General features: G+C 40.4%; 1 protein-coding gene across 2 annotated transcripts; it reads right to left on the minus strand.

Moving 5' to 3' along the window:
* Window positions 1-26,052, minus strand: c1qtnf12 (C1q and TNF related 12). Of its 2 annotated transcripts, none has more exons than XM_030734812.1 (8): window positions 24,970-26,052; window positions 12,728-12,832; window positions 12,503-12,614; window positions 11,840-12,024; window positions 9,883-9,991; window positions 6,633-6,726; window positions 3,227-3,305; window positions 1-3,143 (listed from the first exon to the last, which is right to left on the minus strand). In XM_030734812.1, exons 1-8 carry the CDS (start codon window positions 25,129-25,131, stop codon window positions 3,045-3,047), a joined length of 945 nt encoding a protein of 314 aa, XP_030590672.1. In that variant the 5' UTR covers window positions 25,132-26,052; the 3' UTR covers window positions 1-3,044. The 2 variants fall into 2 exon arrangements, with proteins under 2 accessions (XP_030590672.1, XP_030590671.1); XM_030734811.1 differs by having other exon boundaries at window positions 24,952-26,052.
* Between the last annotated feature and the right edge of the window lie 185 nt (window positions 26,053-26,237).

Raw genomic sequence — 26,237 nt, forward strand, 5'->3', positions numbered from 1 at the left:
GTGATCCTGAATGTTGTGCAGTGTCTTTGGCAGTTTTAGCAATATTTTACAGGTAAGTAAATGCAGCCGTGGTTTTACTTGGCAGACTGCCATAGTGTTTGTAAAGGTATTTGAAGTATTTCGGGTATTTTACAATTCAAATAAAGGCACAGAGGCATGAAAAGCTGTGCTGTATTGCAGACAATGCTTCATGAATAAACAAGAGATGCAGAAACAAAATATAAATTCTGGTAATGAATCAGTAAAATTCATTTTTCACTTCTTGACCAACTGATTACTACAATCTTATCAAGAGCTGTTTAAATCATCATTGTGTGTGGACACCAAATGGCAACATTTGAAAGAGTTTTATTTCAATTTACAGCATACTTTAATAAAAAATAGTAAAGTTATCATTTTATTCTGTGGTTTCACGTATAGATTCTGGCATAAACTGTGGATCTCAAACATAAATATCAAATTTCAATGCTTCCCAAACTTACTGTTATATCAATTATGATAAATTACAAACATCTATAGGCCAAGAAAATCATAAAATACAGTAAAAATATTTAAAGTTTATAAAAGATAACACAAAGGGGACTGTAAAAAAAGTCTTAGTTCTTCCAAAAACTTTTCTACTTAATCTCTGAAAAAGTGTGAAAACACAGTATTTTAACATAAAAGGGAGTTTTTCAGAATTATTAATTTATATGTACACTAACAGACCTATAAATGCATATCACATTGACCATTCCTGGTGGGAACAGGAAGCACAGAAATGGCTGCTTGAAAATGAGATTAAAAATGGCAAAAAGAGTAAGCCTTGGACTGACGATGAGGTGAAACTTTTACTGAAACTACTATAAGGCGGTCATGGTGATGATAAAAAGGTAATTATTTTACTGGCATTTGCCACAAAGCCCATCTCCAGATAAATCCAAGATGCCGGGAAAGGAGTATCCACACAAGGTGGATGATATCACAAACTTTTTCTGTTTCGGACAAATTCAAACTAAATTGGGGTCATCAGTATTTGCAAAAGTCTCCTTTTTTATGGGTCCAAAGTGTGACAATTGTTGCAAACCATAGACTACACATGAAATATGGATGTAGCCACCATGAAGCTACACACTGATTAGTAACAATCTGTTTCAGTGGTCAAGCTGAGTGGTTTTGCCATCACCATCACTGATGGGTAGATCTAACTGAGAAACTGAAGATGCCACACTCATGGATTGGTAAGTCATTAACGGGCCAGCATGGTTGTGCATCAGCTTTGCAGACCATCGTCATCATGTCATGGATGACATTGTCACAAATAACCACCTATTGCTTGTGTTGTTGTTGTTGGTCCTTCTGCCAGCCACAGAGAAGACCAAAAACTGGATATTACAATGAAAAGTGTCCACTGCAGTGAATTTTTTCACTCTTCTTCCTGAACTCCTCTGTGACTTCCTTTCCTGGCTTTCAACCAATCAGCATTCTATCTATGCGTAGCATCATCACCGCCAGACTACATGCTGCTGGCTTTTTTGGAGGACTCCAGGCAAGCATGAATATCCAAAATCCTTCACTCTGAATAGCCAAATACCTGTGCAAATGGACATAAACCATGAATCAGTATCACAAATTCTATTTCAGCCAATGAGGATACGGTGCATAAGACTCCGTTCTTGCTCAAGTAATGTCCATAATCTTAAAAAAAGACTTAATGCTCTATTCGTATATATGACCTGGAACTAGCCATTGAAAACATAAACTCATCAGGAAAGTGCTAACAGAAGTTGTAGAATAAGAGAGTAGAAGTCCATTTTTTACACAGACTTTCATAGAAGTCTCTTTTGGAGGGAGTTACCCCCTGCTGGCCATTTGATTGAATGCAGGTTTAAGGTGCTTTGCGTTGCCTTCACTTCTTAAACATCCATTTTTTTTATATGCAGTCTATGGTGCAAACCTGGTCAAGTTTACCCCTTTAAGATGTATTAGTGCTGAGGTATATTTAGCCACAGGGGTGCCTACATGGGGTGGACGACCATAATGTGAAAATGTTCCCAATAATGATACTGAGATGCTAATATTTATCGTGTTTCGTTAAGCACCATGTTCACCTTAGTTTAGGGTTTTAGCATTTGTTAACTGGGACTAAAGAACTATTTTTAAAATCCTGTCATAAATAAAACTGTGGGGCAAATCAAATTACAACCTGAAAAGTTAAGCAATCACAGATGAAATGAGCTTGCATTTTATTCCGAAGCAAACAAAGTTAATTTCATAGCAAGATTGTTGAGATATGTAACTCAAGACCATAAATGTCAGCATCACTTGTTGGCTGTACAGGAAAAGTCAGAGCATCACCAAAATCTGTGGGATTGTGGGTGTGGGGAAAATAAAAGTCTATACAACCAATCCCTCCTCTCACTGTTGAATATTTCAGTCTAAACTGGTGCTAAAATGGCTAAAAATGCAGCAACAGTTATGATGCAAAATCACATGAGGCCTGCCTACTGAGTATATTTTCACTGTCCAGTGTACTCAAGGAGTCTATGTACCATATAACATAATAAATGTGTATTTTAATCCAGCAAAATAATAGTTCAAGAGTGTGTAGACAATAGATAGAAAAGACAAAAACACTGATGTCAATATACATTAAATGATGTACTATTTTGTGTTCCCTAGTTCTTTCAACCACTACAGAGAACATTAAAAAATCTTGGTTTACTGCAAAGGTCTTCAACAACCATGAAAAATATACTGTAAAAAAACATATTTTCCATTTTATTTTCAGGTTAGTTTATTGGTGAAGCAACATGCGTCCAAGTTCCTGGGAGGGGAAGTGGCAGTGCACTGTGAGAAACAAACTCAGTCCTTGAGTGCTTCACACTGTCCTTTCACCATCTGACAAGCAGTCAAGTCAATGTCAGCCTTACTTACATCCTTCTTTCAAACCTCCCCTGTGGTTTGGTCCTGTGTGGTGGTGCTCATAAGCAGTCCATTGAAAGAAAATAAAAAATAACTGGCAGAAGTGGACAGCTTGGAGGATGCCCCGCTCGTGTGTGAGGCTATACACCAAGCAGCATGCCCATGAAATCTGACCCGTTCTGTATTGTAATGGAAGCACCAGCCCCGTTATCCACAAATATGGAAGTGTACTGCCCAGCCTGCAGAGCAAAAAAAAAAAAAAACATAAATGTTGAAAGCGTCCCCGTCTCTTTATATCTTATACTTATGTCTCTTTGCTCACCTGCAGCTCCAGCAGCCCCTGCACACTGACGGTGAATATCTTGCTGTTACTTTCCAAGCCAACAATCATCTCCAGTGAACTGCAATCAGATTAAAAAATAACATTTCTGAGTATTTTTCAAACAAGTCAGAGCTGCATTCTTTAAGACCCCATTAACTTCATCCAAGTGTAAAAGGCCTTATATTAAAGGGATAACTAGTCATTGGGCAAATATGTATGCTCACTTTACTGCCAAGATTTAGATGAGAGGGCCCAAAGGATTATTCCTTTGACATATTTTACGGGTAAACAGGGAAATGATATATTGATTGTTTATGCCTATTATCCAAAGGCTTGTGGGGCCTATTAATAATCAAAGGATTGTCAGTCTTTTGCTGTTTTTACACATGAACTGCAGCCCTGAACTTTTTTCAAAGTATATGGGAATGCTGTATATGGGGTTACATACAATATCCTGCCTCCTGCATGCTTTACCTAGGAATGTTCTTGGCGACTCTTTTCCTAGTTGATTAAATGGAAAAATATCTTAAAAATCAAGTAGTCTTAAATCAAGAAAAGGCAGCATTATAATGCATAGACAACTGAGGTCTTCTGACCATAGATTTTGGTCAGATTTAATAGACTTAAAACTAAGGGAGACTGTGCATTCGAGGTTGCAGCTCCTAACCTGTGGAATGCACTACCATCACACCTGAGATCTGTGGACTCCATTGAATCTTTTAAAGAACAGCTCAAGACTCATTTGTACAGACTTGCTTTTAACTAGCAGTTGAGTGTGTTTTACTGTGTATCATTGTAACTTACTTACTTACATTATTAGAAAGCATTGAATAAATTTTCATTGTTATGCAGATGATACCCAGCTTTATCTATCCATGAAGCCAGATGACAACACATCAATTAGTTAACCTGCAGGAATGTCTTAAAGACATAAAGGCCTGGATGACCTCTAATTTCCATCCATCCATCCATCCATTCTCTTCCACTTATCCTGTTCAGGGTTGTGGGGCACCCTGTGACATCAGTGTTTTTGCATTTGTGCAATATTTCTAAAATTAGAAACATCTTGTCTCAGAGTGATGCTGAAAAGCTAATTCATGCATTTATTACTTCTAGGCTGGACAATTGTAATTCATTATTAACAGGATGTCCAAAAACTCCCTGAAAAGCCTGCAGCTGATCCACAATGCTGCAGCTAGAGTACTGACAGGGACTAGAAAGAGAGAGCAGATTTCTAGTCATATTTCGATTGACTTCTCTTCATTGGCTCCCTGTTAAATACAGAATCGAATTTAAAATTCTTCTTCTTACATAAAAGGTCTTGAATAATCAGGCCCCATCTTATGTTAAAGACCTCATAGTACCTTATCACCCCAATAGAGCACTTCACTCTCAGACTGCCGGCTTACTTGTGGTTCCTAGGATACTTAAAAGTAGAATGGGAGGCAGAGCCTTCAGCTTTCAGGCCCCTCTTCTGTGGAACCAGCTCCCATGAGTGTTTCTTTTCATTCACCTCTTTTTACTCTGTTTATACCCCACTGTGCATTTAATCATTAGTTATTATTAATCTCTGGCTCTCTTCCACGGTTTGTCTTTTGTCCTGTCTCTTTCCCCTCAGCTCCAACCGGTCACGGTGGATGACTGCCCCTCCCTGAGCCTGGATCTGCTGGAGGTTTCTTCCTGTTAAAAGGGAGTTTTTCCTTCCCACTGTTACCAAGTGTTTGCTCATAGGGGGTCATTTTGACTGTTGGTTTTCTCTGTAATTATTGTAGGGTCTTTACCTTACAATATAAATGGTTGTGATTTGGCGCTATATATAAAATTGAATTGAACTGCTTTGTGCCACTTTGCACCATGCTCAACATTGCACACATACATAATGTTGCATCAGCTAATGTTAGTAGTGCTAGCAGGCTAAGTGCTACCAGTATCAAGGGTGGGTGAGTGGCAAACTGGAAACTTGAGAACTTCACCTTCAAAGCAAAAAGTGCACCTTTTGAAATGTGTTGGTTACAGTGGTAGCGCACAACTTTTACTTTTCATAGTTTCACTCCCACTTGGCAAGTAAACAATGAGTGCTTGCAGATAAGTCGACATCTTCCATGCAAACTACTGGCGATCGTGGCAACCTGTCAGCAACGTTCACCTCTCTGTGATCATTTTCACCCTAGCGGTTCAACTTCCAGCAGCCTCTTGCAAAATGGTCTGGGAACATACATTTTTCCCTCACAACTGGTTGTTGCCAGATGGTCGCTGTCCGGTCTCTATGCCTGTGTGACTGGGACATTATCTAACTGATACGGCTGCTTCACATCCATCATATGAATAGTCCCAATATTCTCATTTAGCTCTCAGAAAGAAAAGCGCATAAGAAAAGTTTGACCCAAAGGTCAAACTTTTCCTTTAACAACTGAGCACTCTCAGCAGCTGCACAGATGGTTGTAACATAGCTGCAGCCTTTAACCACACAGTGAGAGCACTGGCTCCTGTTTAGTGGAAAATGATACATTTTTATGGCAAATCAATCATGTTGGCCTCCCCTCCAACTGCCATCACAATGAGCCTCATTTCACATTCTCTGCATTTTCATGAGTGGGAGGGCGAGACTGGCTGGGACTTTGGCTCGAAAAAGCCAAAGCCAAGCACTCTTTTGGGTTAAGTAACCCATCATAATAATATTATTTATGCATTCCCCTCATTGTACCACACTGAAAGGGAGGCTGTGGAGCTCGGTCCGGGGGAGACTGCAGGGAACAATTCATTTCAACAGCTTTCACTGACTTTATGTAAATAGAAATTTTGAAATACTGGAAAGAACTTGGATTTGCTTTGGTTTTGTAAAAAAAAAAAAAAAAGAAAGAAAAGAAAAGAAAAAGAAAAAGAAAAAATGCCCTGCAGAACCAATGTATCAGCCGCTTCATTATCTGCCTCCCACATCCCAAATTAGGATATTTCTCTGTGTGCCGTTGCTTGTAACAGGCTGCCTGCAGTGTCAGAGGTGAGTCTATAGATTAGTTAGGCAACAAGGACGAGGCCTCTAAATGAGAGGACATTTCCTTTTAGAGACCTGCTCTGCTTTTATACAGGAAATGCCACACTGGTTCCACACAAAGTGTAACAGACAACACCTTTAACAGCTCATAAATTCTGGGGAAAGTTAAGGACGTATTAAACACCACTAAAATATCACCAAACAAGAATCTCAAGAATACAAAGCATGCTTGAAGTCATACTGAAACCTTCTCAAGATCGATTTTATTCACACTTATTGGTGGTCGGTGGGGATGTTTCTCACCAATGTGTCATAGCAAATTTAAAAAACACATGGATACAAAATTATGATTAAGGTGATGAGGCTACAGGAGATTGATCTTCAGCATATTTAACAACCTCACAGGATACGTACGTGTATCTGTGGCAGAGAGATTCGATGCAGATCAACACGCGAATATTGTCCCTGGCCTTTAGCTGACTCTTGCTCCTCTTCACCTCATTGTGATCTGTAAGATGGTGACAGATTAAAATAAGACAGCAAAAATTAGAAAAGTAGCCAAAACATTCAAGACAACCTGTAACAAAATAAAAATACAAAACAAAGACAAAACAAAACAGGTCAATAAGGTCAAAACTAAACTAACAAGAAACACTTGAAGAGCACAAACCTCCAACAAGGCACCTCACTCTCAGGCAGTATTTACTTTTACTGGAAAAGTGTTGTATTTTCATTTTGTTTTGTTTTTTTGTCCCTTTTAAATGTACTTTAAGAAGTTTGTAGTGCAGTAAAAACAAGTTTAAATTGCAGGTTTTGGTTATTTAGCCTGCTAAAACCCATTTTAATATACTTTACATAATTTTGAGCACAATTATTTTATTTTTATTGTTTTAATTTATTTGGATATGGTACACGTGTGGTATTCATTTCATTGTTTAGTAAAAATTGTTAAAATGTTTAGTAATAAAGTTACTTATTTGTAAATAACTGGATACGAATAACTTGCGCTTATTATCTAATATTATACTACATATAATACACATACATGCCATATTTCTAACTAACCAGGCAGCTCATTCACTTTCTCCTGACAATATCTTCTTTAAATGAATTTCGGGGTCAAATTGAAAGAAAGTCAAATGTAAAAGTGAGGTCAGAGGTCAAACATTCAATTCCATTCAATTCAATTTTATTTATGTAGCACCAAATCACAACAGTCGCCTCAAGACACTTTATATTGTAAGGTAAAGACCCTACAATAATTACAGAGAAACCCAACAGTCAAAATGACCCCCTATGAGTAAGCACTTGGTAAAAATAGGAAGGAAAAACTCCCTTTTAACAGGAAGAAACCTCCAGCAGAACCAGGCTCAGGGAGGGGCAGTCATTAGTCCTGACCAGCTGGAGCTGAGGGGACAGACAGGATAATATGACAGGATATTTGGATCCATATTATAATGTGATATTTAGAATCCACATATACCAGTATCATTTCAGAAATGTTGTCAATACAAGCAAAGGCAGGAGAATTTTAAGCAGAGTTTTAAGGATATACAACATTTTATGACAGCTTGACTTCATTTGACTTTGAAGAAGAGGTCAGAGGTCTAAAGTAATAGATATCATTCCCAATATGCCCATATGTTGGCAATGCAAGCAATGGTAGTAAGAAACATAGTTTTAATAAATAGCTCTACATAGCCTTTTAATCACTTTGACCTTCAGGTCAATCTATTGACCATGAAGGAGAGGTCAGAGGTCAGATGTGACATGATATTTTAAGTCTTTATATGCTACTTTCTATATGTTGACAACACACACCACACTTGTAAGAATCATAGTTTCTATGTTATGAGGCTTTTTGTCAAGTTTCAACCAGTGAATCATTAAGTTGGCCTGGAAGAACTTCAGTGGATATGAGCCAAATTTTAACGACCCCACTCTAAACCCCTACACAGTTTCATCAGAATTCATTCAAAGCTTCTCGAGCTATCGTGTTTACAGACAGAACGACACGCACGCATGCAAACGCTACCAAAAACATAACCTCATTGGCGGAGGCGATTAAACCAAAAAAGCCAATTACAGTGGTGTCCTAGGGTAACTGCAAGAAAAAAAAAGAAAAAGTAAAAACACTTAAATGTGCAAGATTAAAGCTGGGAATTTATAAGAAAACATATTAACTTTACAGGAAAAAAACTGGCAAATTGGTGGGAAAAATATTGTTTGGTTTTCTTTTTTTAGTCAAGGAACAATACTGCTCCACATTAACAGATTTGAATGGCTGGTATCAAAAACCCATGAAGTGTTATGCAATCACCAATGCTGCTCTTCAGTCATATCAGACAACAACCTGCAAGCTCATTTCAATTAGGACGAACAGCACTGGTTTCACTGGTTTCACTGGAATGTAAGGTAAGTGTGAAGGGAACTTTGATCCCACTTTGAAAAGTGAAGCGTTCTGGTGCATCAACCACCGATTAAAAAAAAAAAGAAAGAAAAGTTTTTGTTGCTGTTGTCTGGTAAATTTGCCAGCTTTTTTCCTCTAAATGTATTACTTTTTCCTTGAACCCCCTTTTTTTTTATTCAACAGACCTAATACGCCATTGTAATAAATAAAAATACAAATATGCCGTCACATAAACATAGAGCATTACCAAAATATATGTTCCCCTTTTAATATGTTGCAGTCTTAACAATATAAATCTTAAAATTTGTTTAAATAGCCTTGTGATCAACTGGCAACCTGTTCAGCATGTACCCCATTTTTCAACCTATGACAACAGCTGGAAAAGGCTCCAGTGGCCTGCAACCCTAAAAGGTTAAGAAAACGGGTGGATGGATGCCTTACAGTATGTATATACATCCTGTAATCATATTCTTAATTGTAAACTGGCAGTAAAAAGGACTGAATTTCCACACATAAGGATTTAAATCAACTTTTGGGGGGATTTACAGTTACAATAATACACATGTGTTACTGCTTCAGCTTCACTATTTACTGTAGCTCAAACATTTCCCACTATTCTTAATTTAGACATTAAACAATTGTGAACTGGTGACGCGTTTATTACAGGCTAACACCAATTCTTACAAATCAATCTATAAAACAAAGACGAGCATCATTTTCTGCATTTTTGACGATGGGCCAGATTTGGAATATCAAAGGCACTGATGTGGTCAGAAGGATGAGCCAATACTTTTTATCAGAACTGCACATAAAATCATATCACTGCTGCCTTTGGCGTGAGAAGTGGCTCGTTAAACAAACAGAGCTTGTTTGATTGTGCTGTAAACAGTCGCTCTTCTGCTAAGCTGCTCAGCGAGTGTCTGCTTCTGCCAGCTTTCAGTGATCTCTGCTTTTAAACCCTGTTATCCCCACTAATCCCCCGGTGTTGCCAAATCCAGAAGGAGTAAAATTTTAATAACTCAAATTTTAAATTATCAGAATCAAAACAGTTTTTCTTATCACACAACTCTGTGATAATGTTCAACTGTTTTAAGAAAACCAACAAAAGGATAAAGATGAGAATCAAAACGTGCCATCTTTCCTTCAAGGACGTCTAATTAACCAGAAAGAGGGCCAACACCTATGTGGGCGGACTATTAGTGAGCAGGGATTGGTATATGTCATAAATTATATAGGAAAGTCACTGTGATTTACCAATGTGGACATTAGCAGAGAACTGGTAGATCCCTGTGATGGGAGCTGTGAACCTCCCAGTAGACTGGTCCATTCCCGACCCTCTGAGGAAAGCTCCTTTAGCAGGTGGCTGGAAGCACAGGAAAAAGAAGAATGATAATGGGTACATTGTATAGCAACAGTACATAGTACCAAGTACGCCTTTCTGCCTTGCTCCAGGACACTTTAGCAGAACTAATCCTTAAGCCTCTGTCAAACCCTACTCATTCTCATTGCTGAGGCACGATTTTGACAGAACCGCTCTCTTTTTTTTTTTTTATGGCTCATTTATACACAAAGTGTTGTACAGGTTATGGCATTAGTGACACAGTGCTGTCCCATTTTGGAGGATTACTGATGTGAAAGAGCATAAACTACTTCCAGCTGTTCTCTTATTTGCGAGGGGTCCCCACAGCAGGTAGCTGGTAGATTTTCTTTTCTTTTTTTTACGCCGGATACCCTTCTTGATGCAGCCCCAAAGGAATTTGTGTCTCCTCCCGGGATTAAACCGGGGATTTTTCGCTTGTTAGGTGAATGTGCAGCCACTACTGATGTGAAGGAATATTTTTTAACTAAAATATGCCTAAATGTTGCCTGCTCTTCACTGTTCCCAGTGAAGAGCAGGCAGGAGGAAAATAGTGAATAACAAAGTGTTAAATAGGTGATCGCTGTTAGGAGTGGGGACTGCTCCCGGCCATCTTCCTGGACTGTGAACTGTGTGTTCCTCATGTGGGCTGGACTGATTTATCCATTTTTTTAACTGGTTTTGTAGTTTGCTCACTGATGAAACAGATGGGTGGCTCCTCGCAGCCAAGATATGACTCCCTGCCTTCTCATTGTTTCTCCTTCTTTGATACAGTTTTAGTAAAGGTTTTAATAATTATGCTACCTAAGCTCCCCTGACTGATGAGTTCATTGAAACTCCTGCATTGTAATCTACAATCCCACTGAGTGAAAGTGAAAGGAAAAAGTGAATGAAGAACAAAAAAAAGAGAGGAAAAAAAAAACCCAGAGTCACCAACATCGGCCTTAAAAATGGGACCGTTAGCTGTGAGTGACCAATATTTGTTAAAGGCAGTAATGCCAAAGGACATCTGTCCTTTTAAGACCACCCTCCCTTTACGCCAACTTTCTTCTGCTCCTTGTAAACAGAAGGTTTCACCAGCAGGTGTCTGGGGCTAATTAGGCTAGTTTAAATAGTTTTAAATAGGCTAATTTCTTTTATATGAGCAGACCTTTCTCTCTGAGAATTAGGAGCGACTCAATATTTTCAGGCGCAAAAAGAAGCTGATATTATTTTATGTGTAGAAATTAGTCTAAACCATGAATCACTGATAAATGGGGCACCTGGACTCAGACCCTATTTTTATCCTCTGTCTGCTTGTGTGCCTCTATATTTCTGACTCTGCAAAAACATTAAAACTTTCCAAAGCCATAGTAACACACCCTCACTAACATAACTCTGTGTTTGCATGTTTAATAGCTTGCAGAGCTTAATACACCCTCCTCCAGCCTTGTCAGCTAGTCCTAACAGGGCATAGTTCTTCCACTACAGCATGCTGTTTCAAACAGTGTCTATTTCTGTCCTCTCCTCACTTTATTCCAAGTCTGAGACAGAGTGCCTTTTGTAAGCTGCCCAGAGAGTGATGTGTAGAATTGAAAAAGTTGATATTTTTGACCAAAGAGGCAGTCTGAGTCTTGGAGTGGCACTGCATGCTTTGCTAGTGCCAGTTACCAGCGAGGGGATGATACTCTCATAATTCCCCCACATGCAAAGTAAGCAGTGATTAACAAACACTTACTCTTTCAGGGTTAAAACAGAAAAAAAAATGTGAAACCATAAAGAGGATGTTTAGCCAAAATTTTACTTTTTCAGCCACAAGTAGGGAGCAAAGCTGGACCGATTCATAAACATTTACTTGGTTTCAAACAAACTTACTGTCTGAAAGTTCTGGAGCTCCACCAGAGTCTTCTTGTCGACCACCACGGGTCCCTTGAGCTTGCAGTGGAAAGCTTCTTCTATTCTGCGGTACGAGGTCATCCCCTCCAGGGTGAGGATGGCTGTAGGTAGCTGGCTGGGGCTGGTTTGTCTGTCCAGTGCTGCTGATCTTCTCTCTGTAGCCTCTGACAGAAACACATCCAGATGTTTACAGCACAAGATTACTCCATCCATCCATCCATCCATCCATCCATTCTCTTCCGCTTATCCGGGGCCGGGTCGCGGGGGCAGGAGCCTAAGCAAAGAAGCCCAGGCTTCCCTCTCCCCAGCCACCTCCTCCAGCTCATCCGGAGGGACCCCAAGGCGTTCCCAGGCCGGCCAAGAGATATAATCCCTCCAGCGTGTCCTGGGTCTACCACGGGGCCTCTTCCCGGTGGGACATGCCCGGAACACCTCACCTAAGAGGCGGCCAGGAGGCATCCTAAGCAGATGCCCGAGCCACCTCAACTGGATTACTCAAGAGTAATTTTTAAACTATTCTCGCAGGATTAGATTACAATAAAAAGGGGTAAGATGACTGTAAGATGAGGAAAAGAACAACCTTGTAGCCCCCAAAAAAGGAGATGAACTGTGTCTGGGATTTAAAAATCAACATGCTTCTACCTTTAATCATCTCTTTGAATTCCTGTAGGAGAACTTCCTGGGTTACTTGAGCCCCAGGAGAGCCAGGAGGACCCTGGGGACCAGGAGGACCTGGAGGACCAGGTGGACCTGGCTAATAGAAGAGAGAGAGAAAATATTTATGCACCAAACTTATGTGCATGTAATGGCTTTATGTGAAAGTTTTTGAATAACTGCAAGACAAACAGTCTATCTTCTGGGTTTTACCAGTGGTCGTTTGCGTTTGCGACACTTTCCAGGAAAGTTTCCAACGGGTCTTTTCACAAAGTCCATCCATGATCCCAGTGGATCCACCCTCTGTTGATCAGAACCCTGCACCAGAACAGAAGTCTGTATAAATTATCAGCCCAACATGAGTGTCGACTCTTAGGAAACAGAATAACGTCGTGATTGAGATCTAGGCACACCCATCTTCAAGATTTCAAGTCAGCCAAAACTTAAAAAACTGCTGTTTACAGAATAAAAAATATATTTTATGTTTAGATCATTTTGTCCGCTTGGATGTGATGCTAAATCCAACGAGTTATCATTTCTTCCTTTAAAACGATCTTTGGAAAAGCTTGCATTAAGATACAATTAAATGGAGCCAGACACCAGCGAAGGTCAAACAGGGAAACATCGTCCTTTCTGTTTCTCCTGCCCGGTCGACTGCAAGGCTTCTCAATTCGCCATCAATCACCCAGCCTCCTCCAAAAGTTTTACCTTGTGCTTATTTTTTTTCACTCCAGATAATTCACTCAGATGCCACGTCACTTCTTATGTTGCCCAACAGGCTGGGATGAACGTAAACAAACCTTGTTAAGTGTGTGTGTGTGTGTGTTTTCTTTTTTTATTCAGCACATGAAAATTTCCATGAGCACCCTGGTGAAAAATGAGTCTGGCTGTCTATGTGTGATGTCGATTCTGTGGACCGCAAGCCTCAATTACTGTAGTTTATAACAACATGTCAAAGTGGCCAACACTTTCCCCCCTCACTAAAAGACAAACCAGCATTTTTTTTTTTCAATACTGCTTGTTAGATGTAATGATGGAAAATTTAATAAGCAAGATGACATAAATATGTATTTATATATTTAAATATATAAAATATAAACAATGAGTGGCGTGTTTTCCAATCAGGGTGTATGTTCTGAAATCACAAATTTATAAGAACTTGCCACATAGGAGAGCGGGATCTCTTGAGGAGATAAGAAAGCAAGAAGTCCTCTGGATCCAACATTGTGCTACAACTTGTTCATTTTCATTCTGCTATAAAATGTGAGGCTGAATAATTTCCAATCACAGCAAGCTGAAAAACGTACCCTAACCCTTCCCCAAATGTCAAGAGGCTTCAGCTGAGATGGAAGAGGAGATAAAAACGAGCCATGGAGGTGAGCTGTCTGAAATGGAATTTGTTTAGGTTTGGCAGCGGGACACGGATCACTTATCTGCTAAACCAACATGCCCCTTTCTTCACTGTTAAAGACTTGCATCTTGTTCCACCACAACAGAGTAAATTCTTGCGTGTCTTTTCATTATGCTGGAATTAAAAAAAAAAAAAAAAACACTTTTATGTTTGGGATTTGCAGCACACAGCACACACACTGCTTTTCACTCTCTGATTTTCTCTTTTCTCTGACATCAGTCAAAATAAACCACTTAACAGGCGCTGCATGTCGGACTGTTCTGTGTTTTTGTTGCGATTTTGAGGCTTGGAAACAGATAAAAGAGATTGATTTGATCAAGAATACCTTTACACTACTCACTCAAAACTGTTTCTATAAAACTGGAGGCCTGCTGGACAAACTGCTTTTTCCTTTGCCAAGTCGTTTTATTATATTTGTTAACATAACAATACTGTATGCTTTTAAGGAAATGTTTAACAAGATGTGCATTTTCTTTCTTGCTGAAATATAGATGAAAAGACTGATGCTGCTCGTATTTCTAGCTGCTAAATATGAAGCACAGACCGGTGGCTTAACACAAAGACCGTAAACAGAGGGAAACCCTTAATCCAACTCTTCAAAAGTAAGAAAATCCGCCTTACAGCAGCATAAAGCTCTCCGATTCACTCCCAGCTCATCACATATGACGATGTCGCATTATTTTAAATGTGCGTGGATAATACTGTGAATGGGTCTAACAGTGATCTTTTTCTAATTCAAGCAGTTTTGGTGCCTAAACCCAATCTTGGTACCGATCACTAGTTCCCAATATTTGAGGGTCATTAACAAATGAATTTAAAAGAAAAACAAATGAAAAGCTAAATTGTTGTCAGACAGTAGGTGATGGCTTCCTTTGCTCTCTCTATCCAGACTGTTTACCTGCAGGCAACCAACATAAAGCCTGCTCAAATGTGATTGGTTGATAGTATTCAGACTACATGCAGACTAACAAACAAACACCAGGCAGCTTTCAGTACCAGCATTATTTTTCCACGAACAGTTTCTCCATATTCATATGCAGATGTCTGTTTATAGAGATTAAGCTAATCCTAACCAAGAGGTTTTGTTCCCACATTGAGAAAAAAACACAGTGAGTGAAAACAAACTTGACAAAACTTCAATCTTTGGAAAAAAAAAAAAAAAGAATCCAAACAGGACACGAGTACCAGTTTCCTCATTTACACCGTCATCACCTCTTAATGTGAGTAAGTAGGTAAAACTTTATTTGTATATCACCTTTCATGATAAAAGTGCTTCACAACAAAATGCCAGAAACGTCCATCCCACCAGAGTCCTAATGCAGACTGTGATGCTCTTTTAAACATAAAACACTCTTATATGTTGTAGGACAATGCAGTCTGTGGAATAGTTGCAAACTTTAATCTAATGGTTTGTGTTTCTCAAAACAAATTTTCAATTTTTCACACCCACCCTGTAATAGACCAGTCCTGTCCAAGGTGTACCCCACCTTTTGCCCTGCAACAGCTGGGATAAGCTGTTGGGAGTTTTTCCTTCCCACTGTTGCCAAGTGGGAAGTTTTCTCTGTAATTATTGTAGGGTCTTTACCTTACAATATAAAGTGCCTTGAGGTGATGGTTGTGATTTGGCGCTATATAAATAAAATTTAATTTAATTTAATTGAATGGTTTCCAAAGTAATGCCTTCCTGGTACCAATCAACTTCTTGCTAGTGCTAATGGCTGCACCCCTAGCTAACTGTAATGACAGCTGTGACGATAGCTAACAGCAGAAAGTCTCAGCCCGGTGCGATGGTACTTCAGCCAGGCGATCAGGTGCTAGCTAGAACCCTGCACTGCAAACAGACATCGCAGCACTACACATCCTGTTTAAGATGCCAGTAGGTTTGATTCCCTGCTCATGAAAATAGGCTACCGTATTAACCTCCTGTTATAATTTACAGTTATGATTAGGCATTTTGATCTCTTCAAATTCCACTCTGGCCCAATGATAATGAGGTGTTTCTTATCCACAATGTCGGTTTTTCATAGATAGATCAATTGATAGATAGATGCTTTATTGATCCTGAAGGAAATTAGGGCATCCGGCAGCTTAAGATGAACTGAATTGTGAGACTTTTACTACTTGATTTTGGGGAGCTTCTATCAGTTGGAAATCTAAAAAAAACAGCATAAGGCATAAGGGGTTTGCAGACTTTCAGGTAGAGCCCAAGTAGATCTTTCCAGTCCATATGCTATGCTAAGCTAACTGGCTGGTGGCTATAACTTGTTATTTATCCTACAGCCATCAAGATGGTGCATACGTCTAAATAAATATAAAAAATTAACAGCTCAGTACAATCTGAAACACAGCCATGATGAGGTGATGAGGCAAACCAGCGGCCTCTTTACCCAGGAAAAATAAAACCTTAACATCTGTTCTTGGTCAGTGTCAAAGATATCATACAGTTAATTTGGCCCACACATGTGCCTGATAATTACACATCTTATCATTGCCAGGAAATCAGCCATGCTCTGAGCTTGGCATCCTCTTTAATACGCACCATTGTAATTAAACCATTAAACCCTTGCCCTCAAGGATTTTCTGTGCTCAAGGAAGAAAGGCTTTGACCACGGTAATTATTACTTACATTTCTAAGCTAAAAAATAACTGCAAATCACTGTATAAATAATTTAATCATCAACTTTAGAAACTTTTTTTTTTCTATTAAATATACTGTGCTCTCTTTGTGTCTGTCTGTACTGTCAGTTATTTGCATCACTTGCCAAAAATTGTCTGATTCATTGCATGCAGGTGGGTGTCTGTCTCAACTGAGAACTTCAAAGACTCCACGCATGCAGACATGAAAAACCATATTGCCCAACGACAAAGAATAACCTGTCGAAAGGCCTTCAATCTCTCACTCGCTGCTGTGGTGTAAAGTAAACTGTGGATTCCCTCGCATAGCTCAGTATCAGCACGTACAGGTCGTGAACAAAGTGGTGAAGGAGTGGATCCAGGTATCAGTCGTAGACTCGGGGCTTTGGCTTTGATCACCGCTGATGTGTGAGTGCCTCAAAGTGGCCTCGTCTCTCAGCGGGTATGAGCACACGCCTTTCCAGCGCAGACCATGAGAATGTGTCAGGTATTCTGTCTGAAGGTGGGAAACGTTAAATCTTCTAGACAGTGTTTATCCTGGTTGATGATGGGACTCTAAATCACGCCACATTACTGAGACTCTCACCCTAAGAATGTGATGCATTGTGTCGATGGGTAGAAGAAGCCTTTTTTTAAAAATAAAGTTGAAGTAAAACAGTGTTAATTTACTCCATTAAAGTCTATGTTTTAGTGAAAGGAATAGCTCAACATTTTAGGAATTATGCTCATCTGGTTTCTTGCAGAGAAAGTATGAAATCTACCTCAGCACCTTTAAAGCTCACTAATTAGTTATGGCTATATCTTAAAACATAAACATGTTTTATATTTTAATTTTATGGTTGCTTATGTGTCCTGATACTTCTTTGCCACCATCTTCACAGCTAGCTGTTTCCCCCTGCTGTTATCATTATGCTAAGCTGAGCTACCCTGTTGAAGTCTTACAGCTGTGGTACATGCAATTGGAATGCACTCATCATGATCAATCATGATTGCTAACAAAAGTAAATGGGCCTTGACCTTGTCAAGTTAAAATACACTGTAGAAACTTCAGCACCACTTAGTAAAAGAATTAAGTCAGTGTATGTATATATCTGAGCCTGCATATACACATTTGATCCTGTGTGGATTAAAGAAAATCCTAAATAAATTCAAATTTGTGCCCCAATTCTTGTTTTTTAAAGTAATTTAAGATTTATGCTGTATGATAATTCCATCCATCCATCCATCCATCAATTTTCTTCTGCTTATCTGGGGCTGGGTCACAGGGGCAGCAGCCTAAGCAGAGAAGCCCAGAGCTCCATATCCCCAGCCACCTCCTCCAGCTCATCTGGGGGGACACCGAGGTGTTCCCAGGCCAGCCGAGAGATATAACCTTTCCAGCGTGTCCTGGGCCTGCCCCAGGGCCTCCTCATACCCAGAACACCTTACCCAAGATGCGCCCAGGAGGCATCCCAGTCAGATGTCTGAACCACCTCAAGTGACTCCTTTCAATGTGGAGGAGCAGCGGCTCTACTCTGAGCCCCTCCCTAATGACTGCACTCCTCACCCTATCTCTAAGAGAGAGGCAGCCACCCTTCAGAGGAAGCTCATTTCTGCTGCTTGTATCCGCCATCTTGTTCTTTCTACCCAAAGCTCGTGACCACAGGTGAGGGTGGGCACATATATTGACCGGTAACTCGACAGCTTCGCTTTCACACTCAGCTCCCTCTTCACCACTGCAGACCAGTGCAGCATCCGCATCACTGCAGCTGCAGCCCCAATCCGTCTGTCAATCTCCTGCTCCCTTCTCCCATTACTCGTGAACAAGACCCTGAGATACTTAAACAATTATTGCACCCTGGAAAAAGAAGAATTCAAAGAAATCATTACAAGTCCAAAAGTACAATAATATTCAGTGCATGTAGGCTTCTAACCACAACTGTCAAAGCTAACTAACAAACAGGATAAAACTCTCTTTGAGAAAATAGTGTGCTAAATATTTTAAAGTATATTTAAAATATTTTAAAATTAAAGCTACAAACTTATTATCAATGACATGTATAAAAGTAACAATATCAATATAATCATGGTTAAATACTTATTTATAAGTAAAATGCTTGCATCCAATATTTTGCTTAGGTAACTTGATAGCTATATTTTGTCTCTTTGGTATAAATACGGAGTTAGCCAAGTGTTGGTTAGCTTAGCTTAATATAAAACTAGGAAACTGAGAGAAGCGGCTAACCGAGCTCTGTCTTAAGGTACAAAATCTATTTACAAGTAAATCTAAAGCTCATTCATTAATACCTAATTTCTCTTTTATTCCATATAAAACAAAACAAACCAAGGCTAGCTGTGCCTCCTGTCTCTAGTCATCATGCTAAGGTAAGCTAAGCTACAGAGAAGAAACAGCCCTGTAATAAAGTGCATATTTCTTTATATTTCATAACAGGTTTAAGCAAAGCTTATCACTATTTTAGGATTAAGAATAAAAATGCATGTTTTTAGTGTAAAATAATTATTTACAATATGGGAGTGTTAAAGATCATGTATTAATTATTCATAGAGACATGAGATAAACAACTTTTTAAATTTAATCTAAATGTCCATTTTGTGATTTTTCTCTTAAAAAGTTACGTTGGTTATAATTATATATTTTGTATATAGCCATATGAAACAAACACTTATTATTTTTTCTGTTTCTATTCCATATGGGGAGTTGTTACTCCTTCATATTGTATTCAAGATTTCCAAACCAAAGCATAAAGCCCCACCAAAGAGTTACAGAAATATGTGAAACCCTCAGCATGAGATGATGAAGAAACAGTTTTTTGACATAGATTTATCTTCATATTTAAACTTCTTGCATAATTTGACTTATTTAAAAGAGAGCATCTGATTGAGCTGATATTTTCTGTAAAGGGTTATAATCCAAAAGTGCTGGAATCTAGTGTGGTATTTTCATTTGAGTGAATATATCAAATTATTTTCCATCGTTTGTGCCTGGCACCCGTGGCTTACCATAAAAGTGAAGATAAATGGTTTTATTAACCCATAGCATGGTACGTTTAGAGCTTTTGGATCAATTAGTGGATCAGTTGTGATGATTGTTGATCATTCACAGAAGGCTATAATATTTTATTACCCACAGACGACTGACCTGGGCCTGCACAAATAAATCTTCTACGTGTGCCGCTTTAAATGTGTTTGTCATGTAGTTTGGGGAAAATTAAGTAGAATTTATTTGAAGCAATAAAACGGGAAATATTTCCCTGGGGCAGCGTGCCACCAAAAACACAAACACAACTGTTAAAACATGTCTCTGGGGCTGCAACCAGATACTGAAACTCTAGTCCTCTGCAGGCAGCTCCTGAATTCTTCTGTGTGTGTGTGTACAGCCGAACTTATCTTATTTTCACTTCTGCTTTATCTGTTTTTCTACCTGCTCGTACACACTCGACAACATGAAACATTTTGCTGCTGATAAAAGTGTTGCACATGCAGGTTTAAGGTTGGACAGGATGATTAAGAGTCATCTCTAATCCCTTGTTTTCACATCCCTGCACTACTCCCTGTGCAGTCATCCATGCATGGGTGGAAGGGCCTTACGCTGGGCCAACGCCACCCCAGGAGGCAGGGATCCCCAGGCTGTGTGGGACGAGGGGATCCTGCTAAACTGCGTGCATCTCAGTCGTCATGCATCCGCCCACGTGTTCCCCACCGCTGCACTTCACAGACATAGATTGACTCCAGGATTTATCGCTGAAGAGGTAAATACAGTTAAGCATGCAATGTTGACTCTGCTCTCTGCTCACAGTGTTATTACTCAATTGGCAAACACAATGCGCAAAACATAATTACTCTATCACAGAGAGGCACATTTCGAGGTCTCAATGAAATGTAGTTATTATATAATGATAAGGCTGAACATGCTTCTTATAATATGTCCTGATTTTTTTCTAACAGGCTCTCTGTTGTCCCAACAAAGCTGCATTTTCTTCCGTAGGAGAGAAAGTGAATAAATTTGTGTTTATGCTCCAAAGATCGCCAGAGACAATCCCAGCTTCCTCTTTATAAAAAAAAAAAGTAATATAAGCTGAAAGATATTTTGATCGTTGTGTCACATCTGTTTTGTGTACAAATTATAGCTTTGAAATTGGAAGTGAGTGCTCATTTTCCCTGTGGTAGGTAAAATGAGCTTTGAAAAGCATCACCTATGCTGTGCCATCCCATATACGGGTTTGCCACTTTAAGATAAAATCTCATTAGATCTTCCTCTTTTTACATAATTCCTGTGTAGTTCTGGACTATGTTACATAACCACATACTAGGAATGCTCCTGACAGCTAATTTATGAGCCATTTAAAAGCAAGAAAACAGTCAAAATTTAACAAAATCCACACATCCGTGTTCGGCCGCTTATCTGGGTTCAGGTTGGATGGGGCAGCAGTGAGAGAAGTCCAGACCTCCTTCTCACAGGACACCTCTTCCAGCTCATCTTGGGGGACACCCGCTGCAAACTATAATCCTTCAAGTATGTCCTGGATCTGCCTCTGGGCCTCCTCCCGGTAGGACATGCCCAAAACACCTTGTCCAGGAGATGTCCAGGAGGCATCCTAGTTAGATGCCCAAACCACTTCAACTGGCTAACATTTCCAGTGCTAGCACCAACATGGCTGTACCATAGACAGCATAAAAGATGGATGTAGCTACCATGATGTCAGTCACTGTTTCTGAGGGCATATTTTGCAGCCTTGAGGTGAGGATTTTTGCCATCACTATCTTGGTGTTTTGAAACTGGATGTGACAAGTGAGGAGTGGATCTTACTGTAAAACCAAATGAGTGACAGAGTCTATAAACTCATCATGAAAGGGTTTACTGAAGTGAAGTCCAAGGGACATTTTCCCATAAACCTCTATAGAGGGCAACAGTGAGGATCAGGAAGTTAAATTAAAAATTTGTTTTCTCCATAGAGATGAGAAGTTCCTTCACTGTTTAAAGTAATTACTGTTGCCTTTTTTCTGTTTTCCTTTATTTATTTATTTTAATCCAAATCAAATCTTTTCATGGCCATGATTCACCTGGCTTTGGTCACTTTGGTTGAGCGGTTATATATCAGTTTTTACTGTGGGACAGCTGACAAAAAACTTCTCATTTTCTACATCTACATACGTCAGAATTGTGCAGGTTCATGTATCTGTCATCTGTTTACTTTTCATCTAGCTCATTTAAAACTTCCCATCACTGAGAGAGTGATACTGTCATCTGTCAGAGCTGCAGACCCGGTCAGTGGCGAGTGGTGTTGTAACCTCTTAGAACCAACAGTTAAGTGTAAGTTAAGTTTAATTGACTTGTATTTCTGGTGCCAACTAGCACAGTACAGTGTTTAAACTTGGAGAATTACTTGGAGAAGCAAACAGCAGACATAATCTGAAACTGTGAAACCAAAACAGTTTAAAAGTAATATCCATCCAGTTTCTTAAATCCAGGATTCCAGTAGGGATGTAATTTATCCCACCCTCTTGTCCAAATATGATCAGTTCTGTCTCCACAAAAAAAGAAGCCCCTTGCAGTGAAAATGTTCACGTAAGTGTTTTAAAATGTTGAGTCCAGAAACAAAACAGGTGATGTGCTGTAATGGTGGCTCTGTCCATCTTTTATGTACAGTCTATCCTGGAAACAAAAGAGCTAGCCTAGCTCACTCTAATACATTTACACGATACAACTCCTGTAAAACCATAATGTCAAAATGGATTATTGTTAAACCTCAGGCTAACTGTTTCTAACTGTTTACAGTTTCTATGCAAAGCTAAGCTAACAATCTCCTGGTTATTAATATGTTTAAGGTACATTTAAATTAATAAGCTTAGTCCCTGAGAAATTCAACAATCTACTTAAAGCTGCAGAAATGTATCAAATTGCAGAATACATTATATGCATCTGCATTATCCATTGTCAGTAAAATCTTGTGTTGATTAATGAGCTTTGCCATTCATTTTACTCAAAGCCACAGTTGATTAATTTACTGTTGAAGTTCTGAAATAGTGGTTACAGAAACATGACCAGCACATGATAAGAATCAGGCGAGATTAAGGGATTTTTATATAAATCTGGCATCAACCTGAAGCTGCTAGAAATCAGACAAAATCCAAATAAAACAGCCGCTCTATGTCTGAGGTGAAAACACAACAGTGTGGTTTATTTTACTGCCCAAGTTCAGATATAATGCAAAACAGGGTTTGTTATTTGTTTCTTTTTCCCTCTGTTTTATGACTTCATTAGGTTAGATAAACATAACCTTTGTTGTTGTCTGACACGTTGAAACTAGAGTTTACTGTGGACAGTTCACGCCACTGGTGGGTGGTGCGTGCTCTCAGTGGCCGTGTTTCCTAAGGGACTCGGCTTTGTCTCAGTGTGTGGGTTGATCCAAAAGGTCCCACACGCCGCTGCATTAATCATCACTACAGATGAGAGAGAGGAAACAAAAACCCTCACCTCGGGCTAAACCCAGCCATTACTCAACACGCCAGGCGTGATGTTTGACTTGACTCCCTCCATCACAGATCCCTCACTGCGCTCAGCAGTGACAGATTCCTCTCATCTTTAGAGTGGAGAGCACAATAAGGCTTGCACCTTTAACACACTGCTCTAAACCTGCGCAACATGACGGTTCACAGAGATCACGATTGTTTGAAATGTTCATCATCTCATTAAAAAGAATTCCCCTCACAGCATATCTCCACACCTCACTGTTGTGATCACTTTCAAATGGAAAATCTCCAGAGGAATGCAGGGTTTGACTGCCCACTGCCAAGCAGCCCACACACAGGATTGGTCAGATAGAAAATGAATGCCATCATAAGAACTGTTTCCACTGGGCACAAGGGGAAAAAATGTAAATTTGGAGTGTAAATGTTTGGCTTGTTTGAGAATACAAATTGCTTGCCAAGACAGTTCCAATGGACGTGCTGTTTTCTTTGAGACCTAACAAATGTGTAATAGGATAAACTCACAAACTACCCAAGACAAGCAAGTTTACCACTTTTCATGGTGTGTGGCATGTTTTTTTTTTTCTTTTTCTTTTTACCGCCAACACAAACCCAGAGAGAGTGGCACTAACAAATGCAACCTTGAATACAACCACTTCCACAGATGTCACGCTTAAATCTCAGGTTCCATCAGAGGTGACACTGTTTGGCAAAGACACTATTGGGCATAACACTGCGTCTTAAGAGTGATTATGCCATTACCCTGTGATTGTGGGTGATGAGATGAAAAGAATGCTATAGAGGGAGGCACAGGGGGATAATCCTCACAGAGGTGTTCCCTTTCAGGACCCTTTCTATGGGGCTTTGTGAGGGGCTTACACGGCATGCTGCCCCAGTTTTCAGGGCCACACCGCCCCTATCGGATGTCCCAGACACAGAGGAGTCAGGCTAGGCCTGTGAATGACAGAATCAATGGGCTGGGAACAACATCGCCACAGGTCCTATAATATCTCTCCACCTAACTTTCCCAGGAGTCACATCACCACCCATAAGGCACTGCAAGGGAAGCAGCATTTGTAAAGACACCCTGCTCCCTGTGGGACGAGGCAGAGGAGTGAGATCCCAGTGGGGTGCAATCTTCAGCAGGCTTCAGGGCTGACATAAGGTCATCCTTCATAGCCACTGTTTTTACTGGGCAAACCAAGTCAAATAAACACCACCAGGCCACAACCACCTACAAAGTGTTCTTAAAGACACAAAGGAGACCTCACTGTGTGGTTTCTAGAGGGGGGGGGGCAGTGGAGGTTACCGCAAGACTGGCTGCTAGGAGCAGACGTGAAGGCTGGTATATAGGGCAGTGAGAGTTACACGAGAATGCCAACATAATGGGTGGGCTGAAATCAAAACAAATAGCCTGTTGGAAAGCTTCACAAATATGCAACACCAGCAATAAGCCAATAAATAACAGAGTCAGGGGCCAAGTGTTGCTCCTGAAAATAGGAGTGTACCACAGCAATGCTGTTTTGCAAGCAGGATTCATTTTTTAAAATAAAAACACTGTTCTTGTGTTGAGGTTTGTAAACGTCTCATTTTGCTTTACTGCATCCGGAATACAAAGGCTGAAACATTGGAGGCAGACACCCGCTGCGCACACTAATTGATGCATTGATCAGCCTTTAGATGTCCACATTCCTGGCATGCCTTGGGAAGTCATCTATTTAGAGATTCACACATTTTGGTCCTTCAGACTGCATAAGGCCTGATCTGGCAGGGCACACCAACCTCGACCTTTGCCACACTTTATTTCTCTTCTTTATGGCCTGCGCTGACAAGAAATCTGCATATGTCACATATCCTATACAAACTAATCTGAAGCCAACAAGCTCTAAAAATACATCAAAAGAAATGTGTTGGAATTCACTACCTTGATGGTCCCACCAACCTCTTCACTGTTGGTCAGAGTTGTGTTGTACGTCTCTGTGTGTTGTGGAGTGGCCTCCTTTGGCCTCTTCTTCTCCTTCTTGGCATCCACTCCATCTAGAAGGACACACTGGGTCCAAAACACTGCAGCCACCACGGCCAGAGGCATAGCCCCACACCACATCTTCACACTCTTTCAATCAGCACCTGCAGAAACAGCCCAAATCTTCTGGGGAGGACCAGTCTTGTGGTCAGACACAAGCTGAAGATGCCCACGAGGCTCACAAACACAAGAGACTGGAGGAATGCAGCTTCAGGGACTCTCTGTCCAAGAGGCTGTCAGGCTGACTGCTGCTCCCCTCTTGATGAGCTCTCAGCCAGCACAGCGTTGCAGGGGCACTGCTAAGTCTAGCCAGAAATCCAGGAGGCTTACTCAACTATGAAATGTGTCAAGCAGAATGGTCCAAGGGAATGACAGATCAGCGCAGATCTGACAGCAAATAAACCCATTAGTGAGATTTTTCACGCTTTCTGCTCTGTTGGGGGGTGAGGTGCCGGAGGGGGTTGGGTTGGGGTGGAGGGGGGCACGGGGGGCGGGGGGGCAAAAGAAGAGCCAGAGAGGAGGGGCGTCCAAAGCCGAAGGTGGGCTGTAGGGGGTTAGAGATGGATGGCAATATTCTCTTTTGCCTTGCTGTCTCCTGCTGCTTCTTATACTCAACAATGGGTTTCAGGCTCCAGCAAAATGATGTGGTAGCTGGAAAAACTGCAAGATCCACAGAAGTTGGGCTCACATCAAAAGATGCAGGTCAGCATTCAAATCAATCTGCGTTCCGGCACACCACGCATCCACAGGGATGCCCAAGAGAAGATGGATGAGGTCCAGTATTGATCTTAGCCAGCCTTGTTTTGTCCTTACAGTGGTTACTCAGTGTTATCAAAAAGCATGAACCTGTACAGGTAGCAGTCTGCTCTTCAGACACAACTCAGGTGCTGTCTCCTGATTGTCCCAACAAGTCCACATGCAGAGATTTAGTGCCTGGTAGGTCTCCTTTTTTTTGCCTTGCTCTGCTGCACTCTCTGCCTGTCTGGTCTCAGCTGCTCCTTTGCTCTCTGACTGAGCTTACAGGAGGGCTCACAGTGGAGTTTTATCATCACCCATTCTCCCTCCCCCTGTCCTTCTCGCTCGCTCTCTCTCTGTCTCCTTTGACTTTCTCTGTTGGCAACCTCAGCTGATTCAGCTCTGCTTTATCTCACAGCTGAAGAGCTTCTTTGGAAGACAAGTTATGGGAT

The sequence above is a fragment of the Archocentrus centrarchus genome, chromosome 7 (assembly GCF_007364275.1).
Source record: "Archocentrus centrarchus isolate MPI-CPG fArcCen1 chromosome 7, fArcCen1, whole genome shotgun sequence".
Taxonomy (NCBI): domain Eukaryota; kingdom Metazoa; phylum Chordata; class Actinopteri; order Cichliformes; family Cichlidae; genus Archocentrus; species Archocentrus centrarchus.

Excerpts from the sequence above, each read along its gene's own strand:
- c1qtnf12 (XM_030734811.1), bottom strand. The coding sequence starts at position 25,131 with ATGTGGTGTGGGGCTATGCCTCTGGCCGTGGTGGCTGCAGTGTTTTGG. Across the intron at positions 12,833-24,951 it reads AGGTTGGTGGGACCATCAAG|GGTTCTGATCAACAGAGGGT; the intron begins GTAGTGAATTCC and ends GTTCTGGTGCAG. Across the intron at positions 3,144-3,226 it reads AGGGGCTGCTGGAGCTGCAG|GCTGGGCAGTACACTTCCAT; the intron begins GTGAGCAAAGAG and ends TTTGCTCTGCAG.